The sequence below is a fragment of the Mixophyes fleayi genome, chromosome 2 (genome assembly GCF_038048845.1).
Source record: "Mixophyes fleayi isolate aMixFle1 chromosome 2, aMixFle1.hap1, whole genome shotgun sequence".
Classification (NCBI taxonomy): Eukaryota; Metazoa; Chordata; class Amphibia; order Anura; family Limnodynastidae; genus Mixophyes; species Mixophyes fleayi.
In genome coordinates, this window is record NC_134403.1 from 170,920,477 (window position 1) to 170,944,593 (window position 24,117).

General features: G+C 38.3%; 1 protein-coding gene across 4 annotated transcripts in view; it reads left to right on the top strand.

Moving 5' to 3' along the window:
* The window catches only part of SPNS2 (SPNS lysolipid transporter 2, sphingosine-1-phosphate), a 110,795-nt gene that overhangs the window by 52,656 nt on the left and 34,022 nt on the right, over nucleotides 1-24,117 (top strand). For all 4 annotated transcript variants that reach the window (XR_012688014.1, XM_075194981.1, XM_075194982.1 and 1 more), the window contains exons 3-4: nucleotides 15,564-15,700; nucleotides 23,245-23,396. Coding sequence is in view for 3 of the 4 variants with exons in the window: in XM_075194981.1 (XP_075051082.1) it covers nucleotides 15,564-15,700; nucleotides 23,245-23,396 (289 nt within the window). In the remaining variant the exon portion in view is untranslated. The remainder of the gene's footprint in view (nucleotides 1-15,563; nucleotides 15,701-23,244; nucleotides 23,397-24,117) is intronic.

Consider the following 24,117-nt stretch of genomic DNA (forward strand, 5'->3'; position numbering starts at 1 on the left):
CAGAAGCTGGATGGTAAAAGTGAGATGTTTCTCTGGCAGCTCAATTAGGCTCTCCTGTGGAGCACTCTCCTCATTCAAGTAAATGTGAAGTTCTTGGCCATATATTCTGTAATAGAGGGGAAAAATGCAAAATGTTACATTTGTAAATAAAAACTGTTTAAATGATTCATCATTGAAAGCATTTGCTTGCATGCAATATGTCAACCCATTCACATTTGAATATACCTTACAAGTGTATTTGTATATACTGTTACCTAACACAGATACCAAAGCACAATGCTTTTCAGGTCAATGGTTTTAAGTAAGCAGCTCCTAGATAAAATTATATATAAAGCAATAATGTAGTATAGGCTGATTTTTTTGTGTAGTAGTGTGGGGCTTAATGTAATATTGTTTTGTGTATAAATCAATGGTAATATCATAAACTGATTACTTTGGGTGCCCTTTTCTCACTTCAGGGGGTATATTTAATTAGCTGTAACGTGGAGTGCCTTCGTGCCTTTTCTGGAGGCAATACGTGTACAATTGAATATGCCCCCTGGTGTATTTTACAAAGAACACACTTTTTTATGCAAAAAAAATAAACTATTGCTGTATTTAAAACATTTTAATGTTAAATTGTGATACATGAAATTTAAGATAATTTCATTAGTATGCTGAATGCCAAAATCAGTAAGTCCCAACAAGTGCGGCAAAACATGTTTGCGTCATAATGCTGCTGGACGTGTCACAAGATTTCAGGGGAAATGGAAAGAGTCTGAAAATAAGTTTTTAATTTGTTCAATGGAGGTTATTTATGAACTATGATGTAATTCTAAATTACACAAATTAGCTATAATTTAAATATACAGATATTTAACCATGATTGTGGGTAGAGTTATTACAATATTTTATCATTAGTATGTAACAATAAAATAAATTTTGTGTTGTCTGCATCGGCAGATGTGTCAAAAAACAACACATGTTGGTAATCACTGACCATAATGAAAGCCAAACAAGCAAAACATTAAGAGAAAAAAGAAAAGGAAAAGTTCAACTTAATTAGAGAAGTGTAAATGTGATAGGCAATACTTTCAGGTGACATTTTTCCGAACATACACTTTTGAATCACAGGTAAAAGAAATCTACATTGATTGTGCAAAGGAGGATTATTAAATTGGCTGTTATTTGAATTGTTTGGTACAGAGTTGGAAAAGTTTATATAAACCAAATATCTGAGTCTTGAGGGAAGAATCAGCACCTAGGACAGCAGATACCACCACCAATACTCAGAAAGCTAAATGATGAACACTACACTAAAACTTGCATTACCTGTTATTTGATATGTGCAAGTACAAATAGACCTGCATGTACTGTCTGAGTTAGTGTTTCTGTACTGAACAAAGGGCAAATTGTAATACAGAGAAAATATTTTTCTTATGAGCTTTTAATTTTGCTTTCCTTAACTTTGTGTTTCTGGTTGATTTGTTTGACAGCTGTATTCTGTTTAAATATACTGTGTTCCTTTGTTTTGCCTTTTGAGATTTAGAAGATTAAAAATACCTGCTTGTTTAGTTCATTGGAGCATGAGGATCAATGCTGCAGTCTCCATCCTCACAGACAGCTTCTTTCTTAACATGGGACAAATAGCAATGATGTGTTGTAACCCATAGCAACCAGACATTGACTACAATAGACTGTTAAATGATATATCTGGTTGCTATGAGTTACAGGATATCTTTTTACATTGTTATTAAATGAGCACCAAAGATAAAAGTCATAGTAGGATGTGTGCTGTTTACAGGGTTGTACATGTCATTCCTGTCTATCGTTACTGGTCTTCATAGTGGTCGTTTAGGAGTGAACAACAGTGAAATTTAGTACTATCTACAATAAATGCATATAGTACAGAACTTGAAAGGTTTTGAGTTACTGCTTGAGCCATAATAAGAATGAATTCTGCAATATTATTTAAGCTTCAGACCCTCATAAATTGATTGCACAATTATCACAATATTCTACGCAACTATAAACTATAATTATACCATACAACTATAAAATGTTGTGATGTAGGTCCCTTGTCAGTTTTAAAGAGGTCCTTTATCATTATTCGACATAGAAATGTAAGGTACTTACATAACTATAATCAATTCTTAGCAATGTGCTAACCAAAAAGCATAAAGAGTCAAAGTCTTACTTAAATGGTTGTAAAGGTGACCATTTGCATTGACATATTGAATTTCATAGGCTTACACGTTTATACATATTACCTAACGTAATATCGAACATCTATTTTACTTCCTTTTGTTAAGAGAAATACAATCTGTGGCAGAACTACCATTGGTGCAGCAGGTGCCGTGTACCGGGGCCAATGGAGATAATGGGGCCCGCTGCATGGCAGATGCAGAGGGTCGGGGGCCCTGGTTCCAGGGGCGGATTGGGAACTTAAAGTGGCCCTGGAAAAAATTATTGAAGTGGCCTCGTGTGGGCGGGGCCAACTTAAATGTAGGTGGGGCCAACACAAAAGTAGGCGGGATTTAGAACTTGGAATTTGGTTGGGAAAACATTTAGGAAAACCTATATATGATGACTTAATACACAGTGGGTCATTTCTAAAGCAATGCAGGAAAAAAGCTGTAGCCCCCTCACATATAGTTTTTCTAGATGTAGCCCCTTCACATAGTTTTCCCAGATGTAGCCCCCTCACATATAGTTTTCACACATATAGCCCCCTCACATATAGTTTTCACATATATAGCCCCCTCACATATAGTTTACACATATGTAGCCCCCTCACATATAGTTTTCACATATGTAGCCCCCTTTCACTTACCTTAAGTATCAGGGCCGGCGCGCTCTGCAGCGTTGCTGCACAAACCTGATCAGACAGACAGGAAATGAATACTTCCTGCTTCCTGTCTGATCGCGGGCACAGTGCTGTATCACCCACAGTGCTGCAGCACCAGGCAGCCTCGCGATGCGTGAGGCTGCCTGGTGCTTACCACTGACTACCAATTTTTGGATTGTTGCCCTCCTTCCAACAGCGCCGGGTGACACAAAAAAAAAATAAAAAAATAGAAGGCGGCCTCGTTAGGCCACCGGCCTCCCGGGGAGCTTCCCGGTAAAGGTAATGGCCAATCCGCCCCTGCCTGGTTCCCTCCTCCCTGAGACCGGGGCCCACAGCTCGCCAGTTCCGCCTGTGCAATCTTAATATATATTATTAATATGTTTACCATAAGTGAAATGTACAGCTCACTTTCTGAGAAATTCATATTTTTGTGTCCGCTTTACGTACATTGGATCTACCATCCTCCTAGTGACAGGGCTGCAGTTTATGGAAATGTTTAGAAGCTCAGTGCACACAACAACATTGATACAGTTTGGTTATAAGAATGTAGTACACTGCTTCCCAATAAATGTTTCCACATTTCTGCATAATTTTTAAATGATTCATGTAACAGGGAATGAACTGCTTTAATTCTTATTCAACACACAGAGATGTATGCCATGTGTCATGTACATATTTATATAACCTGGATCTACATTTTAGTTGAGTCCTGTAGTCAGTATAATGAAGAATATTATCAGCACATCTCTTATCAATCTCAAGTTTCTTTGGTATATCCAGTATTGATGTGTCGGGTGTTCTCCAACATTAACATTTACATTTAAGTTTCAACTGGTGCTATGAACATATTTTTGTTTTCCACCCACATTGTAAAATAAGTATGTATAAATTATTTTCTTCTTGTACAGTTGTGTAGCAAAGGCTCAACACTATGGGGCATATTCAATCAGGATTCCGGTCCGCGGTAACGCTCGTTACCGCGGAAAGTGTGCACTATTGCCGGTAATACGGTACCGCAATAACGCAGACTTTCGTACGCAACCCTATCGGCTGCAAATGAAAATCCACGTTATTGCGGTACCGTGGATTAAGTTTGCGGCCCGTTCCGGAATCGTAATTGAATATGCCCCTAAGAGCGTTGTTTACAGTTAGGAGTAAATCCAGCTAGTGGGTGCAAATTTGCACCTTGACGAAACCATGTTGCACTGCAGGGGGAGCAAATTTGGAATGTACAAACAATAGAAGTTGGAAGGGAGGCGTATCCTAGCTCAACTCAAAACCAGTACTCTGTATTTTTTTAAAGCTAGAAAAATGGTCACTTTAAGTCTTGATATGCAACAGCAAAACACACGTAGATATAATAAATATTTCATTTAAATGTGTTGCATCATTAGGCAATTTACTCGACTAGTCGACTAGACACCGTTCACAATCAGGAATATATATATATATATATATATATATATATATATATATATATATATATATATATATATATATATATATATATATATTGTGTGCGTGTGTGTGTGTGAGTATAGGTTCTTCTATAATTAAATACTGTACGACCTCTTAAAAATAAAGTTGTTTCCGTAAACTCAGTTGCGTTGTTAAAACTCAGGTCTTCATATTTTGGTGTTGAATTTTCCTTGCCTTGTACAACTGTCCTCTATCTCCTAAACTGCAGCTAGTAGATTACTGGCGATAACTGCACAAAACAAGGGTGTGATGCCAAATAGCTCATTTCCTGCTTAACATGACATAAACTTATCTGATCAGCCTGGTCATAGTGCTCACTGATCTGGGAGCTTTGATGTATGTCCCTCTATAGATATGTTTGTCCGTACAGCTATCAAATATTCTACCAACTTACCAGAAACTTATGGTAAAGTTATTCTAGCTGACTTACCATAAAGCATTTAAAAGCTGCAATATCCAAACTGATTTTTTTAATTTACTTACACGGTTCATATGCATTGTGCATGCAGAAACCCTCTGGAGAAATCTGTAGATTCACTTTGACTTCATATGACCGAATCTCTAGCCAGTAAAATGAATATATGGAGTGGAGGTCATTTCATTCTGTTTGTAACATTAGTAATGTAATTTTTAAGCATCCATTTATAAAGGGTGGAGTACTAACAATTTGTGTAATTAAAGTATGGCATAATGTTTTATACCAATTAAGTAATCTCCCCATAATTGCTATTAATAACTTGTGATTCCGCCTTAACAACATTCATGTGTTACAATCTGGGAGGTTTTTTTTGGGGGGGGGGTCCACAGACCAAGTTTAAATTGAAATAACATTACAACTTTAGATGTATCTGTGCATGTTTGTAATGTAATCATTCTATGATTACTGTCCCATTTGAAACCAACTACAATTACTACAATTGAAAGATAGAGGGGTTCCATTACTATCAATGGAATGACTTGTGTCCCATCCAGACAAAATGTATACATACCCATCAACAAATGGAAATAAACCATTACAAGTCATAGATGTAACACATGAGATAAAAACACCCCTTTGGCCCCTTACTTTAATGACGATACGTGAGACTAAATTGAAGCGCTAATAATCATTATTTTAGCAGGAAAAAAAAGAAAAATTAGAATATACTAAATGGTATAAAAATGTTAATAGGCAGGACTTCAAAGTGACATTTTACTTTTGCTGACCGGCAAAATGTCACACACAGCGCATGAACGGACTTACATTAAAGTACAGGTAGGGCACCAGTATATTTGCTTAGTGTTCATGCAGAGGGGATTAGTCAAAAAACTGAATGTGCCTCTCCTCACCATGTGTCCTATGTTGTATATGACCCCAGGGGGTAATTTGTTATTTTCAGAAATAAATCTTTACACAACATATAGTTTTTCAAATACATATATACAGTTTATATCCATTAAACTAATTTTACTGTAAAGTAACTGATGCATCGCAAACTGTGTGAACTAATAATCCGGTCATTGTGATGTTTATGCTTCTGTAAGATGTCACCATCACACCTAGAAGCGGCCAAGGAAAATAATCAGAGATATGTTATTTCAATGTCTGAGCTATTTATTTTGTACAAAGAAAATATATCCTTTTTGATATCTCATCACTTATTTTTAACAATACAATTCTCAAAAGCATAATTATTTCACTGTACTTTTCCTTTCATGTAAAGTATATCATGACTAAATGTGTCGTTTATTCTCCTGAGCAGAGAATAGTGTGTGTGTGTGTGTGTGTGTGCGCTCCCGGCAATCCCCAGTGCGGCCATTCTGTGCTGCTGACTGTGCTAGTCAGTGCATCCTTTCAGGATATCCTCAGTGTGTCTGGGGAATATGGGCAGAAACACTGAGTTTCAGGGAGGGATAAGTTCACTGAGTTCACAGGCAATATCTTTTTTTGTTCAGTATGTATTCCTGGGACACACCCAGGCTCTGATTCAACAGCATTAGCTGTAAAATAATTAAAACATATTAAAACTATTTGTTCTATGATTCAGTCAATAAATGTATAAAATATGATTTATGGTGTAAATTAGTAAGGTGCTTGTATACAATAGAAATTTAGTAAACTCAGTTTATCAGATAATCAGGTAGCTGCACTTTGACCTAAGGAAGTTATTACCATTGCAGCCTCGACTTGGGTTTGGTTCCGACCTGGGTGGACTTTGCATGTTCTTCCTGTGTTCATTTGGATTTCCTTTTGTGTGCTCCAGTCTCCTCTCATGGACCAGTGTTATACTGGTTGGTTAATTGGCTTTTGACAAAATCAGCCTTGGATTGTGTGTGTTTTATAGTAAAATTAGATTTTAAGCAATATTGTGACAGGAAATGATGTACTTGAATCAAGTTCTCTAATTATACGGTCAGGCCCGGCGCTCCCATTAGGCAACCTTAGGCAGTTGCCTAGGGCGCCGGGACCTGCAGGGCGCCGCTGACTAGATTTTCTAATCTAGTCAGCGGCTCAGGAGAGGGTTGCAGCGGCGGCGGGGTGCCGCCACTGTTTTTCAGTGTCCGCGGGGCATCTGTGAAGTATCACACTGTCTGTCAGACAGACAGTGTGATTAAAATTCTTTCCAGGCGCCCCCCTCCCCTCCCAGAATGCATCACTCCGCCTCTAGTGTGTTCGCGGAGGGGGGGGGGCGGGGGCGGCGAAATTTTGCCTAGGGCGCCGTGAACCCTAGCACCGGCGCTGTATACGGTGCTGTGATATATGCTGGTGCTGTATACAAAAGCATAATAATAATGATGATAATTATCAGTGTATACATTATCAGGATTTATTACAGGCTGGGGACTGTAATACTATTACGTAATTTGCATGTCTGTCAGCGAGATGAAAATCTCTCTCGTACTGACAGCGTAGGAGTGGTCATGAGCATTGTGATGACTGAGGGAAATAGTGAAATAGTGCCATTGTTACTTCATATACAGACCAATGCAACCTTCTGTATCATTGTTGGGCAAGCTACAAAAATGTATATTATCCATTAGTGAAATAATTCTGCCAACGGCATCTAGAACATCTTTAAATTGCTCCCTTGCAGTCTTCCTTCACCAAGAAAAGTCTTCGCTCGACTGGCCATACCTTATGGATCCAATTGGATCTGATTTTGATAGTATATAGCAATCAACCACAATCGCACACTGTTTGAGCTGCTTTAGCCTAATACAGCCGCCCTGTATATCAAAGGCAATGTGACTTTTGCATATAAAGTGAATGTAATTGCCTGCCACACAGCTATGTAATATGTAATGAGGTACAGATTGTACTTTATGCTATTATACTGCTAGATGATTACCAACTGTCCCAGGTTTTAAAACGTTGTGGGATGGTTAGTATGTTGCATAATGAGAACTGTAGAGCCCAGAATGACATCTTCAGGGGGTCATATATAGTTGGACGCAAATTGCATTTTTGGCGTATAATATGCTTTTTACTTCTGCGCAAGTGCACATAGCACTATTTCTATAACTAGTGCATCGTGCAAATGCTCACAAGAAAATAAGCGTATTAAATGTAAAAAATGCAATTTGCAATCCAAATCTACATGACCACCTCCTTATATATTATGTAATTTTCAGCACTATTTGTTTTTACTCTATATGTTTTTGAATAGTAATATTTTGTTATACAAAACATCACACTCTGGGCCTGAATCATTAAGGAAAGTAAGTAAAAAAAAAAATGAGTACATTTTCTCCTGGACAAAACTATATTACAATGCAAGGGTGCATATTAGTTTATTATTTTGCACATAAGTTAAATACTGGCTGGTTTTTTTCATGTAGCACACGGATACTTGATAGCTTTACGTTTACACTGAAATTTAAAGTTGACCTAGGACATGCCCTATCCTAACTATAAACCTGTCCCCACATTTTAAATTTACCTCGCCCAATGCAACATGGTTTTGGCCAGGTGCAAAAGTTGCTATTTTTTTTGCTTTACTTTCCTTAATGAATCAGGCCCTCTATGTTCATGGAATGTGGTATGATGGGTAATTTAGCACACACAGTCTGTATGTTTACAAGTTAACATTAAATTCAAATGTCTGCATCACTGTGTGCTGCCACTGCAGTGCAGTTACCAAATATTTCTAAGTTGTGCCTTTAAAAATAGCTAACAATTGTCTACCATACCAAAGTCAAAAGCTACTGCAGTATAGTTGCAATATTTGGAAATTACAATTGTGTTGAGACATAATGTAAACCCATTGCTGAGAGTCTGTGTCCTAGTTCATGTCCAACTTCCCACATGATTTTAATGAAGTGTTAATTAGACCACATTAACTGTCTTTTTATTTTACCATGGTGTAATCTCGTTTGTGGCAAAATTGTCACATTACATTGAAAATGGGAATAACTATCACATCTATCACTTGCTCATGAGTGCTGAACGTATATTTGTGACATACAAACTGCTGAAATCCACATTAATCTACCTGGCTGTTGCCTTTAGAAGAAGTCTCAATTTGCCTGTGACCTCCGAGGCTTCATGAGAAACCTTCCCAGCAGGTGTTAAGCTTTGTCTAAAGTGTTCCAGACTTTGGTTATGAGATTAGATAGCTGTTTCTTGATTACCTTGGAGAGGAGCTGTAATTGAACTTCTTTTCAGAACATTCCGGCAGGCTTTCATCAAAATAGACTTGATACAGTGAAGCGGAGATGGAATCAGGCTGGCCAAATCCAATTTTATTTATAGAGAGAAGTTGAAAAGTCATTACGCTTAAAATCCTGGCATCTAGAAGACATGTTTGTACAAGGCTTCATCGGGAATTATCAAAGACTTTTATTGTACATCAGATCCAACTGCATCCCTGTGTTCTGGAAGTGACCCTTATCTCCCAACTCCCACAGAATTATTTTTTTTTATTTACATTTGTCCCACAAATACATATTTTTTACACGTATGCCTTCCTAGTCATGTAAATACTTAGACAGCAATGGTGCATTTCTATTGACAGGAAAAATGTTACCACAGTTTGTGTGTGGGCTGTCAAAACAAATTGGACTGTGCACCTGACTTTACTGAAATATTTGGCTGGTGTCCCAAAGGCCGTTCTTCATACACCGTGTGTCCCTGTCACACCATGTTTTGTCTATCTAGGCCAGTATCAAAAATCAATTGTTTATAGTACAACTCATTCTCTTTAGCAGCAATAGACAAACTGTTAACACTTCAAGCATATTAATTATAAGAGTAGTTTTACTTGGTTTTTGTGTTTTGTGTAGACTTCACCTTTTATTTAGAGAGCACATGTAATTAGGAGAAGATAAGCATCATAGGGGTAGAATGAATAGACGCCACACTGGTTTAACTATTAAGGTTAAAATGAAGACTGTAGAATTGGTAACCCTATCGTTGGGTGCTTCGCAGGTAGTCACGTGACCAGAGAAGACTCTGTCTATCTCTATGAGGAGGAAAGGGCTTATTTGCTACTGGTAACTGGAAGGAGGTACTTCATCAATACTGAAAGTACAAAAGAGAAAATCAGACTTTTATGAAAAAATGACAGAATTTGTTGCATGCTCAGAGAATAAACATAATATTTTTATAATGTTGTACATGGTGAACAGCAGTATCTTACCGCAGAACAGCTATTAACACAGTCAGATTGCAGTTATCGGACGACTACCAATTGTACTAGCCCCAGAGATTGCTCTGATGCTTCATTACTAAGTGAGAACAATAGATGCAGAGGAGTGTATTCCTCAGGTTTATTGTCTGGTCTCAGTAATTACGAATGTATGCATTTTAAATGAACCATCAGCAACAGGCAAGTAGCCTATTTTAATCAACAAGATGCAATAAGCACTTCAGTTATTCAATTATTTGCACCCTATTGAAACCATAGGGTTTTATACAGCATAGCACTGGCTGTGCTATATATATTTCACTTAAAAACAACATTTTGACAGATTCGGAAATCCATAGGGCAATAGATTAATATGTCTACAAATGTAATGGGAATGGGATACATTAACACATGTTGTAAATGGTATATAGAAACAAGCTGAAAGGGCTCTCTTTAGCAAGCTGACCAGCCTATATCACCTAAACCTGTAGGATTTTATAACCCAGTTGGGGCTTAACCTTGAATACATAGTAATAAATAGTGCTGTTATGTCAGATATACCACCTTTATACAGCACTCACTATACAGAATCACAGCTTTATAGGGCACAGTAGTAATAGTAGTGTATAAGAGTGTTATAATACAAAGATTATAATATACAATATTTATGTTCAGTGAGACCAGAGATTTATGGAACCTCGGAAATTTGATTTGTTCTGATCCAGATATGTACTGAATACCTGTTTTGATTTGCCTCTGTTTCAACTAGTGAATTTCTATTTTTGCCTCATTCAACTGGATAAGGCAAAACAAAATTTATGAATTTTATTATTATTATTATTATTATTATTATTATTTATTTATTTATAAGGCGCCACAGATTCACTAGCGCCGGATACAGAATCAAGCAACAAATAGGTGAGGTAATTCATGTCCGTAGCACAGATGAGTGTGAGTAATGCTATGGAGACCCACACAGACTACAGCAAAAGACTTGACAGGCTGTATGAGGGACAGGAGGCAGATGTGGGACAATAGGTAGAGAGGACCCTGCCCGCGAGGGCTTACATTTTAAAGGGAGGGGTGGTGAAAGACAGTAGAACCAACTGTGAGAAAAATTTAGATGGCAGACGAGGAAGAGGAGGTGATGGATAGAATGGTTAGGAGGTGGTAGTAAATGCGAGCTTGAAAAGGTGAGTTTTGAGTGAGCGTTTGAAGGACTGAAGGTTGGGGGAGAGTCAAGTGAGACAGAGTAGGGAGTTCCAAAGATTAGGGGCAGCACGGCAGAAGTCTTGGAAGGGATTATGGAAGGAGGTACTGAGAGGTAAATTGAGGCGGAGGTCAGAGGCGGAGTTGAGTGGCCATGTAGGTATGTACCTCGAGACAAAGTCAGAGATGTAAGGGGAGAAGTGTTGGTAAAGACTTTGTAAGTGAGGGTAAGGAGCTTGAACTGAATTCTGAAATGGATAGGGAGCCAATGAAGTCAATTATGCAGAGGAGGTGCGGAGGAAGAGGAGTCTAGCCGCAGAATTCTGAAAGGATTGAAGGTCAGAAGGGCGAAAGCAAGGAAGACCAATAAGAAGAAGGATGCAGTAGTTGAAACAAGAAATGATGAGTGCATGGACCAGGATTTTAGTTGCTTGCTGAGAGAAAGGGATGGTTTTTCGTAATGTTACGAAGGCAGAAGTGGCGGGATTTGGTAAGGGACTGGATATGAGGGGTAAAGTTGAGGGCTGAGTCAAGGGTCGCTCCAAGGCAGTGGGCTTGGTTGACATGAGAAAGAGTGATGTCAACCAATAGGGAGATATTGGGAGGGATAGCAACATTGGCAGGAGGAAAGATGATGAGCTCGGATTTGGAGATGTTGAGTTTCAGTAAGCACTGTGACATCCAGGTAATTACAGTAGAAAGACAGCTAGATACCTGGGTTAGGAGAGCAGTCAGGGGAGGAAAGATAGATTTGCGTGTCATCAGCATAGAGGTGGTTTTGGAGGCCATATGATTGACTGAGTTCACCAAGAGAGGTGGTGTAGAGAGAGAAGAGCAGAGGGCCAAGGACAGAGCCTTGTAAGACTCCAATAAAAAGGGGAAGACAGGGAAGGAGAGCCAGAAGCAGACACAATAAAAGAGCTGCCAGACAGGAAGGAGGCAAACCAGGAGAGAACTGTTTTGAAGACCTAGGGAGTGAAGGGTGGTGAGAAAAAGAGAATGATCGGTGGTGTCAAGAGCAGCAGAGAGGTCGAGGAGTATAAGAAGGGAGAAGTGACCATTGGACTTAGCTGAGAGTAAGTCCTTTGTTACTTTAGTGAGGGCAGTTTCAGTTGAGTGAAGGGGGTGGAAGCCAGTCTGGAGATGGTCAAAAAGGGAGTGGTAAGAGAGAAAGTGGGTCAGGCAATTTGAAGACAAGTTGAGAATTTTAGAAGCAAAAGGAAGCAAACAGAGATATGGAGCGATAGTTGTAGAGAGAGGTTGGGTCAAGGGAAGGTTTCTTGAGAATAGGAGAGGTGAAGAGCATACTTGAGGACTGAGGGGAAGATACCAGTGGGGGGAGAGAGGTTAAAGAGGTGAGGAAGGTGACAACAGGCATTCGACGAGAGGAAGCGGAGGAACTTGGAGGGGACAGGATCCAGTTTTCAAAATTCAAGTGGTTTTGTCCTTCTGCAAAGTAAGAAACACCCCTAAAAACCTAAACATGTACACTCAACAGCCGACATCTCTCAATTTAAGAGGAAAAAATGTAGAGGAGCACTGATAAAAAAAATTGGCAATTTATTTAAAACATTATAGAGATTTTGATTATCAAAATGTAATAAAATTGCTCAGCATGGTAGAATACCATTTTGCAACATAATAGTGTGAGAATATCCGAACAATAAATGTCCTTCAAAATCAAATCACTTGTATGCAATTGACATATGGTGACTAGAAAATTCAGATGTATAAGATAATGTAGAGTTCCTATATTATGTCTTGATGCAGTTCTGCTGAGACTAACATTTATATTTGTACTCTAAAACCACATTGGTTCCTTTTTTTGTGCAGAAAAAGAAAGAACACAGTACCAGTCCAAATTGTAATCCTTATTCCCACAATATTAGTTAGTTGTTGTAGCTGGAACTGTGAAGATCACAAAATATCCAGACTATGATTCTCCTATGGACAGTGCTAGACAAATGGATAGTTTTGTTTGTCTGCTCACGCTGGCTCACCATACTTGTTTCTCTCACTTCAAATGGGTGCTTTCATCGTGACGCAAAAGGATCCATTGTGGTTCTACAGTACCAATATAACTGCATCTCATCAGGACTGCATCAAGGCATAATATTGGAACTCTGTATTAAAGATAATGGTTTCCACATTAGTAGGGCCAAGTGTCCCAGTTTTGCCACAACAATCCTGTTTTTCATACCAAAAATCTTTAACGCACAATGTGAATTTCCCCTTAACTCAGAACTCTAATGCACCCAAATTAGCAGGGAAAATGGGAACCGCTTCCTATAGTTGTTTATTTTTTTTCGGAGATAGTATGGGGTGGACTTTATAACATTTGCACTCATTAGGTCGCATGGTGGATCCAATTGTTTATTTCAAACTCATGAGATCCCTATATTCTTATGTTCACACTCCTATGATGACTCAACATTTGGAATTTCAGGGCTGCTTTGGAACCTTCAGCTAGTCACAATGTGTAAACCATGATACACTCTGTCAGGGATATACTTCAAGGGCAACACCTTTTAATTTAAAGAATGAAAAATAAAAGCCCAAAAAACGATCTCAACACACTTACATCACTCATCCCAAAATGCCCCCACACGGATCTCACTATCTCCAAAGTTCCACCACATACCCCTCGGATCCACAAGCCCTCAGATGCCACATGTACACCAAAGCTCCTTCACATGATTTTCAGACCTCCACAAATACCCCTTAGACCTCCTCACATGCCTCCATATACCTTGCAGACATCCCCCTCCGATCCCACCATATCCCCAAAAATGCCCCTCATACCTCTCACCTCCCCGCACATGATTCTCACGCCTCCTCCACATGCCTCACACACCTGCTCCACTTTTACAGCTGGCGAGGAAGATAGGAGAACAGAGCACACTACACATCCTCCTCCTTTGGTATGTTGCGTGAGCTTCCTGAAGCAGGAGTATTCTCAGCCGCCTGTTGCCCACCATGGCATCCCAATGGTGGGATATCTCTGACTTTTTTGTACTCAGAAATTTCAGAAATTGTGTTTTTATTTTTAACTTTATAAGACAGGAAAATTTACAATAATTTCTGCAACAGCAAATGACATACTTTGGTGATATGTATATGTCTGTTGCCATGTTGTTCACAACTATTTCTAGGACAATTACAAATACACTATTTATTTCTGACATTGTATAATTGATCTTATACATTTGTTATTTCACTACTACATTGTTGCTCTTAGAAGAAATGTCAGAAAATATATTTATGTCTAGAGTATGTGTAAATGATGGCACAGGTCAAATGGGTTAATGGGATTTACAAGTAAAGAAAGGGAGATAATTATTTGTTTTGTATGGTTTATCTTCATATTTTAAAAGGTTAAATGCATTGCCTTTTAAATAACTAGAATTAGTACTAGTTATATAATTTTGTTTCACATGTACAAACACCTCACACAAAACACCTGAAACATTTGGTAAACATTCAGTTTATGATCTGCAACCTGTGATTTTTCTCCTCTGTAATAGTATTTGCCTTTGAAAAGAACACCATTTAGTTCAGAGAGCACCACAGCCTCAATTATCCGATCCAGTGCCGTAGTCCTTACTTTTTCTGTAGTGTGTTTTTTATGTTACTCTAGACTAGTGTTTAGTATATGGTCACCATTCTATTAGTATATTTGTCAGCAGGGCTGGTGACCCTTAAGATACTACCAGGTTGGTCTGTTCTCTTCAACTTTTGTAAAAATATGGGCTGCTCAGCCTCCTTTTTAATAAAACGGCATTGGGCCATGGTTGCTGAATGCTTTGTACATAAATGAAATTGTGAGTCAATTACTGAATAGTGGAGCACTCTAGGTCATTAGGCTGAGAAAACAAATGCTTTGCAGTCCTACACAAATATTTTGACTGGTGTGGTTTATATATCAGGTCTGCCCAGCTAGTCACATGATATGTAAATGAAGCATTTTTTTTAACTTCCTTAATGAAGAGGGAGCAGCCCCATCTAATGTAATTAAAGCAAATGGGTTACTACTAGATATGTTGATTAAGGAATAGCCCTGTTCTGGTGCATTCTTTGTTATTCCAAATGAGCACTATACATTTACAGATGTCTGACAAGTTACTATAATACCATTACCATCTGGTATTCATCCAAGCTTTTACAGTGTACAAATATTAAAGCAATAGCCCCACGACAACCATCATTCATACTGAATAGTAAAAACTACAGTTGTGATAATTGTCATGCCGGTTATGGGTAAAGGGAGGCTTGGTAATAGCAGAAACTAAGTTACACGTGTGGTTTCAATTTGCTGTGCAGCACCTCCACCTGTGCGGGATGTATGGACAGGTGTTTATTGGTGACCCCTGTTATGTGTAGTAACTATGGTTATATTCAGTGAGATCAGTATACTTCAATCACTGTTACTTTTCTCTTGGCAGTTTTCATCTGTAGCTTCATGGTGGCTGCTCCAATATTTGGTTACTTAGGAGACCGATTCAACAGAAAAGTGATCCTGAGCTGTGGGATATTCTTCTGGTCAGCAATCACCCTCTCAAGTTCCTTCATCTCCAAACAGGTAGTGTATGAATAGACCACAGGGTGTTCTAGTGCAAATGCCTGAAGTAGCTCTGATTTGTGTGCAGTGTCAATTTTCACCATGTAACTGGTTAATACGCTGTGAAGCTGCTCTTTACTTCAACTGTTATATGTCCCTGTATACTGTATTAATACATGTTTTCAGTCCTAAACCCAGAAAGGCTGACATACAGAAGATTCTAATGTTATTGTTATGGTGACTATGAACTCTAGCAACAATATGGTCTAGATTTGTAAGTAAGGCATCTGCTGGGTACTGGAAAGGCTAGCAAGCCAGTTTGTTTTAAGTGTAAGATTTCAGCGAGAGCCTATAAATGAAGCAAATAAAGGATGCTTGTCTGAAAAGCACATTTTATTGAACTACTTTTAGAAATGTTTATTTTCTAAATCATTGTTTTCGCGCTTGAGAATAGTTTTAATAATCATTAGTGATAACATTTTCTCCTACCGCTTGTAGTGCACTAAAAGTCCGGATTTTGCCAGGGCCACAGGCACCAGCTAAATGGCACTATGGGCTGCAGAATGGACATCACCATTTAGGTGGTTTCTGCTGTAAAGGGATCTAACTATTGTCATTAATTAGAGATGAGCGGCCTCGGATATCTGAAATCCGAGCCCACCCGAACGTTGCCGATCCGAGCCGGATCCGAGACAGATCCGGGTATTCCCGCCAATTGCAAAACTGAAACCGAGGCTCTGAGTCATAATCCCGCTGTCGGATCTCGTGATACTCGGATCCTATAAATTCCCCGCTAGCCGCCGCCATCTTCACTCGGGCATTGATCAGGGTAGAGGGAGGTTGTGTTGGGTGGTCCTCTGTCCTGTTATATCTCGTGCTGTGCTGTTCTGTGCTATGCTGGGGAAATAACAATGCCCTTAGAAGGACACAGCACAGCACGAAAATTTTTTAAAAAAGTTATGAAAAAAAAGAAATTAAAAAAAAATATCCAAAAACAATCCTGCAGTATAAGTCCATTGGTACTGCAATATTACAAAGTTCACTGATTCTGCAGAATAGACTGGGAATTAGTGGAAATGATTGTTATTGAATGTTATTGAGGTTAATAATAGCGTAGGAGTGAAAATAAACCAAAAAACTTGATTTTAACACTTTTTTTATGTTTTTTTTTAAAATAAATCCAAAACCTTAAATCCGAACCAAAACCTTTCGTCAGGTGTTTTGCGAAACAAATCCGAACCCAAAACCTCAAGCAAATCCGAATCCAAAACACAAGACACGAGACACCAAAAGTGGCCGGTGCACATCCCTATCATTAATGTGGTTGCCTACTTTTGGCAGCCCTGACTCGCTTCTCTTGGGCTTGGAGGGATGGCAGCTCAGAAAGATGTGTTTTAAGAGACACTATTAAAACTCTATTAACATTTTGTTAATGCAAGAGAAACGTATATGATCCAAACTAAGCACTAAAGTGTGCATGTTCATCTACACCAGTGGTGGGCAACCTGTTATACTTTGGTTGTCTCTAACCTTCAAAAGTTCTACACATTATACCCTTAATCACATTAATGTATCAATACATTTAATGAAAGAAAGAGACACCTATCTGTAACAGCAGGTATTGCATACAAGTGTTACAACCTATAACAATCAAAGCAGGAAGGAACTGGGGCAGTGGAGGGTCCACTGCAGTTCATCACTGGTCTCTACACAGTGGGCCTCATTTATAAAGCATACTGGGAGGCTCTTGCTGAGTTGAATACGCTTTTTACATCTGAGCATGCGCACAAACCACTAATTACTGAACTGTGCTTTGTGAACTTGCTTAGAAGTAAAAAAAATTATTATATGCCAAAAACACAAATTGTCTCAGCATGAGCCCCAGGATGTGCACCACAAATGCCTTGTCTTTTATCCAGTATACCTAGACGGTACATCCAGTGCACATCAACATTCACAGGAGATGCATCCATACAAACCCAACTTCCTGTTACTTTAGGGCAATATCTTTTGTTTTAATTTAAACTTTTCCGTTTTTCTCCTAAAATGCTGTTCAGTTATGATTATTTTAAGCCATAAATGAGTCTAGAGAGTGAATGAACATCAGGAGCATTTTTAATACATGCTTTTTTTCTTGGTCTTATCTTATACCTCTAGAATCAAAATTGCTGTAAAATGAAATCTCACTTTGCACACTAGTGCTGCTACTCTGTACTTAGCAATGAATGACCCAACTCCACCCCTAGGGCCTAATTCATTAAGGATCTTAAATGAAGAGGTATCTTATTTCAGTCTCCTGGACAAAACCATGTTACAATGCAAGGGGTGCAAATTAGTATTCTGTTTTGCACATAAGTTAAATACTGACTGTTTTTTCATGTAGCACACAAATATCAACTTTAAATTTCAGTGTACAAAAAACCTATGAAGTATTTGTGTGCTCCATGAAAAAACAGTCAGTATTTAACTTATGTGCAAAACAGAATACTAATTTGCACCCCTTGCATTGTAACATGGTTTTGTCCAGGAGACTGAAATAAGATACCTCTTCATTTAAGATCCTTAATGAATCAGGCCCCTAGTCCTGATCTCCCTTTAACGCCACTATCTTCATCTGTGTCCTGTGCATTCACACTTCACAAACTGAGGCTCATGTTGAGTTCAGCATTCTCTGTGCCTCAGCTGTGGTGCATCTCATAAATTACCTCCACTAGAGACCTACGTTTGTGGGATAAACCAATGAGAATCCTACCTGTTCATTCACTAGCAACTTGCAACATCGGTCAAGTGCCTCATGTCTTGTTGTGATGTTACTAGGTTCTAGTAGAAACCATGAATATTAGTTACTGTCTGTGTAGGCAACGGTTACACTTTAAAGTAAACAGATTATATGAGTTGATTCCCCTACTGTTGGTGTAAATTGTAGAAACCTAGAACTTGTATTGATGACTACCAGGTAAAGTAAGGCATCCTGCTCGATTCTTTCAAAATATTTAAATATCTAGTTGAGTCACATTCTTCAATACTAATAAAAGTATATTTGTTTAGTTCAAAGAATAACACTCACATTACATTCTCCAGGATCAGGTGAGCTCAGCAAACTAGCACACGCTTCTGTTAATTGTTCTACATTGCTTTTCCTAAAACCTCTTTTATATCTTGTATTGACTCAGACTTTGTTTCAACCTGTCAGTTTTTCTTCTGTAGTAATTATGACATAACAGCTTTAGAGAATTACAAGGCTACAAGAGGCTGTAATGTGAGAAGTGTCACATTCCTATTGAGATTAACTAGAACATTCACAGCCATTGAAGCTTTTAATTTTAAAATTTGCATTCCAGTTGCACACCTATCGTCACACCCACGTCTGGTGTATCCTGCATGAACAGAATATCGTTTTTGTAGGTTTTTTGTTTATTTAATAAAATCCCATTGCCATTGATCACATTGCTTAGAGTGGAAAGGTTATGACGTACCTATGCCAGTATTTTCCTTTGAGCTGGACAGAATTGTAGAGACTTCTAAACCAGGAAGGAATCCATACATACATTTGATTTGACAGTGTTTCAGTCGCAAGAGTTTTCGCTGACCATAAGGCTTTCATTCACTTCGCCCTATGCTTGAAAGGTTCATTGCACTGTTATCGACAGCAATAACCCCTGCGGGCTTTATGGATGGTGTCTTTGCGGGGGATGGGAGGGGCGGTCTATACCAGTTCTGTTATCGCCATCACAGGATTGCAGAATGAGGACATCTGCTGAACAGATCATGACTCCATACACACTCTGCAGATATGCAGAGGAATTATCAGCAGAAATGTTGGACAAGCGCTTGCGAGTGCGTGCGACCTTCCACATTTGCCTGACATCGTTCATCGTGTGTTTTGGTACAATAAAACAGGATAGTGGGAGCGTATACACTATTGCAATATCTGACTGAACAGTGATGAATTGTGTGGTCTGCACGATAATTGCATAGGTGTGTACCCAGCTTAACTGTCCCAGTTTGACATTGCTTTTGCAACCTGCATACAAGATTGAAATAAAAAAAAAACATGCAATCACTGGCTCACCATGTAGATACCATGTAAAAAGATCAGTAGTTTTATATAAAGGCATAAGTCCTTGCAATATAGCATATAGACTTTTGTAAAAAGAAGTGTGTGTTTTTGTGTGTGTGTTTTTGTGTGTGTGTTTTTGTGTGTGTGTGTGTTTTTGTGTGTTTTTGTGTGTGTGTGTATATATATATTTATATTTACATACAGTGATTGAAGTGTTAATTTTAGAAGTGGAGGTATGGAATTTGATAGTTTTACTATAAGAGCAGTAGGAAAAGTGGGGATATGGCACCGTATACCAGGCCACTTCTACCACAGATTGTTTTTAGACTGTTTTTATTTTCGATTGAACTCAATTTTTAACACTCCCACTTTAAGCTCATCACACTTCACTAAAGGTTTTGAGCACATGGAGGACATCTCATTTTTCATTCACTGTAAATCTTCTCGGGTTTCATTTGCCTGAATGTCCCAATTTAATATTCTCATTGAGCCAAGTAGTGAACTACATTAACAGAAATAAGCACATTTTCTCACTGTGTCAATTTACAGAATATACTGTGTGAGAATCACATAAATACAGTGACTCTAAAACCAAAATAAAAACACACTTCATCATTTAAGCAGAACAGTGATTGGTAGGTAGGGGTTTCTGGAGAAGGGGCTTTTGCAGAGCATTTAACACTTTCTGTAGAAGAACAGCCATGAGCAGGATATTATTGTCAATAAACAGCTACAATTATTTAACAAATCCTCTCTATATAAGAGTCAGAAAAACACATACACACACACATCAACCCTTATTGGCTAAGAGACCATGATGGCCATAACATTAGAGCCACAGGTTGCCCAATCCTGGATTAAATGGTCTATTTATGGCATTTGATGTCTATCTAAGCTCTTGTTCTCTTTAGCTTTCTCCTGGTTGATGAAACAACTTAATCTTGTATTCAGGGATGCCTCTGAATTACTGCCTAGGAATGAAGACAAATATTGGCAAACAACCCCACAGAGTTACCTATTCTCATGCAGACTGCGTAAATAATACAAATGAAGAGCCTGAAGGACATAGCCTAAAGCAAAGACATGCATAGACCTCTTAACAATATACTGCATAATGAACAGGGCTTCCACCACAAAAGCAAATGAGCTTTTCAGAACCTCCACTTCTATCTATTGTAGAAGTAATTTAAAGTCAGCAGTAGGACAGTCACTAGGACTGTTTACCTCTCCCCACACTCCCTATCCAGCCAACAGCAGATTGGACTGTGGAAATGAATAACAGTTTATTCATCACATGTGTTTGTGTGTGTGTATATATATATATATATATATATATATATATATATATATATATATATATATATATATATATATATATATATATATATCCGTTTCACATCCGGAAGTTTTTCGAGACAAATTTACATAGAACTGCTGACAGGACAAGCGTGCGCGTGTATATATTATATTATATTACACACACACAGACATTTCTAGGGTGTGAGTGGGATTGCCACCTCTCTTTATGACCCTTGATAAAGCTGGAGGACGGGTATTTAAAGGGCGTTTATGGGTCGGCCTTGTGGTAGATCTTTACAGAACTAATTAATTAAGTGTCCCAGAGTGATGAGGAGATTTCTTGAAAGTTCAAAGTTGAGGCTTTAAAGAATTTTGTCAATATAATGGATTTCCTCAGAGTCTTGGGTACATCTAGGAACAGATTTATCAAAGATCAAGAAGCTCTATTAAGGGAGTTTTTACTGGCTTTTTTTTTTTTTTGGTAGACGGGTACCAGGGAAGCTAAATAAATACAGTGCCCCTGTACAAAAATTATAAAAAAATGTAGTGCCCCGGATACATATTAATAAAATATAGCGCCTCTATAGATATTAATAAAATATAGTGTTTCATTTATTAATAAAACTAATAGTGACCCCTTAAATTAATAAATAGATCTATTTGTATTTTTAATAGTTAATATAGTGTTAATATTTCTGTAGTGTAGTTGTATTTTTTAATACTTACCTACTGACTTTTTCTTTTCTCGAGCCGTCATTATGCTTTGGAAGAAAAAGAATACCACATAGAAGCCAAACAAACTGTTCCCAAGGAGATCCCATCACAAATGCGCTAATCCCTAGGGAGCCCACCTACTTAATAGATGGGCTGCCAATCTGAAGCAGTCTCTCATCAGAGTTTAACAAACACCTGCTTGATACATTTCTGTATCTTTAAAGTTACAAAGTAAGATTCTATTGATTAAGATGTCCACAATAACTTCTCGAAAATACCTGTTCCATGAAAAAATCCTTTTCATAATAATGATGGAATGGGCGCTCACAAGCTCATCTCATCTTTGTATCACACATACCCGCTTATAAGGGCAGTTCTTTGGGTGGCACAGTGACATGGGTGATAGCATTGCTGCCTCACAGCACTGGGGGTCATAGGGTTGTTTCCAACCAGGGCACTAACTGTGTGGTGTTTATTTGTTCTCACTATGTTTTTGTGGGTTCACGGCAGGTACTCCGATTTCCTCCCGTACTGGTATTCGGAAGAGAATTTAGACTGTACAGGGGCTCATGTGAATGATTAAACATTCTCTGTACAGTGCTGCTATGTAAATATAAAATAACCTTGTTTAAACAGTACCCCCTAACGTGTGGCAATTTTTTCCCACATACCCCTAAAGTTTACATTTTATTCCCAGCACAACCTAATATTTATTCATGTAAACCAGGAAACCTACTAATGTCTTTAAATATTAAAAAGAAATAACCCAGACTCAAGTACCCCTCGATACTGTTTGAGGTATGAATAGAGCATGATAAGAAACCTTATCCTGCACAATCATTGTCTTCTAGCTGGAATATTTCCAGTAATTTAGGTAGTAGAAAGTATGTTTTCACTAAGGAACTATCTGCCAAGGTTCAGTTACATATGTTAAATATGTCTTTAATTTCTTTGCCACTAACAGCTATGTGTTAGCCATTCATCATAATCATTTATTTTATATAGCGCCACTAATTCCGCAGCGCTGTAGAGAGAACTCCTTCACATCAGTCCCTGCCCCATTGGAGCTTACAGTCTAAAGTACCTAATATAGACACACACTCACACACAGACAGAGAGGGAGAGACTAGGGATAATAATAATTAATAATAAGATCTGCTATTTTACAAGCTAATACTAGATCATTTGTAAAGTAAACTATGCTGATCACTTTAAAAAAGCAAACTACACATAGCAATGTAATGTTTTTTCCTCTGTATGTTGGGACTGAGCTGATAATAGAACCCCTGCCAGGAAAGATACACCCTGCTTCTTCTGTCTTCTAGTTGTATATTCCCATTACATGTCCCTTATCAGTTACTGTGGCAACCAAAGAAAATTGCTTACACATTAACTCTTTCAAGGTTTGAAGTGTACCAGTCATGCTTATTGTTCTTAGTGTGGTATATACTTAATGAATAAAGCTCTTTGTGTGATTGTCTTCCTTTTTCAGTATTTCTGGTTGCTTGTCCTCTCCCGAGGGCTGGTGGGCATTGGGGAAGCAAGTTATTCAACCATCGCACCCACCATCATTGGAGACCTGTTTACCAAGAACACCCGCACAGTTATGCTCTCGGTCTTCTACTTCGCCATCCCTCTTGGAAGGTAATCACTGTTACACGCAATGTACTGAGCTGCAAACGAGAAGTGTTCTCTGGGAACCATAGTCAGCACAGGCTCTGGGTCTATTTATAGTCATGTCACTCAGGCTGTGGCCACGTTTACTGCAGAACATACACTGTACATGTGCCAGCGACTTGTTCCTGTATTTAGAGATTGACCTCTTTTTAGCAATTTTCCAACAAGTGTCAAAAAGGCGCATATTTACAAGGAATTTTATTATATAGTGCATACTTATGCTATGTATTTATTACCCATTAACTTGACACATTAAACATCAGAAGAATTGCTGCTATTTTCATTCGTATCTGCCTGGTGCATCTTGACAGCAAATTGTTGTTCTGTATTTTGATATGGCTGCCTATGATTTGTGAACCATTTTATAACTAGTGTTTTGATAGCCAACATCATAGCCAGAAAAAAAGTTGAGATGGTATATGGAAATTAATTTCCTTTCCATTTTTTCATTAGTATAGTTTTCAACATTCCAAATGATCAAAGAAGCACACGTTGTATGTGATTTTTTTTTTTTATTTATAGACATGCCGGCACCTCTGTAGATATTTGGATACAAATTGACATAACTCAACAGACCTAGAAAGACTGCAAATACACACGCAATACACAGAGGGGTATATTCACTGAACTGCGGGTTTGAAAAAGTGGAGATGTTGGATAGCAACCAATCAGAGTCTAGTTATCATTT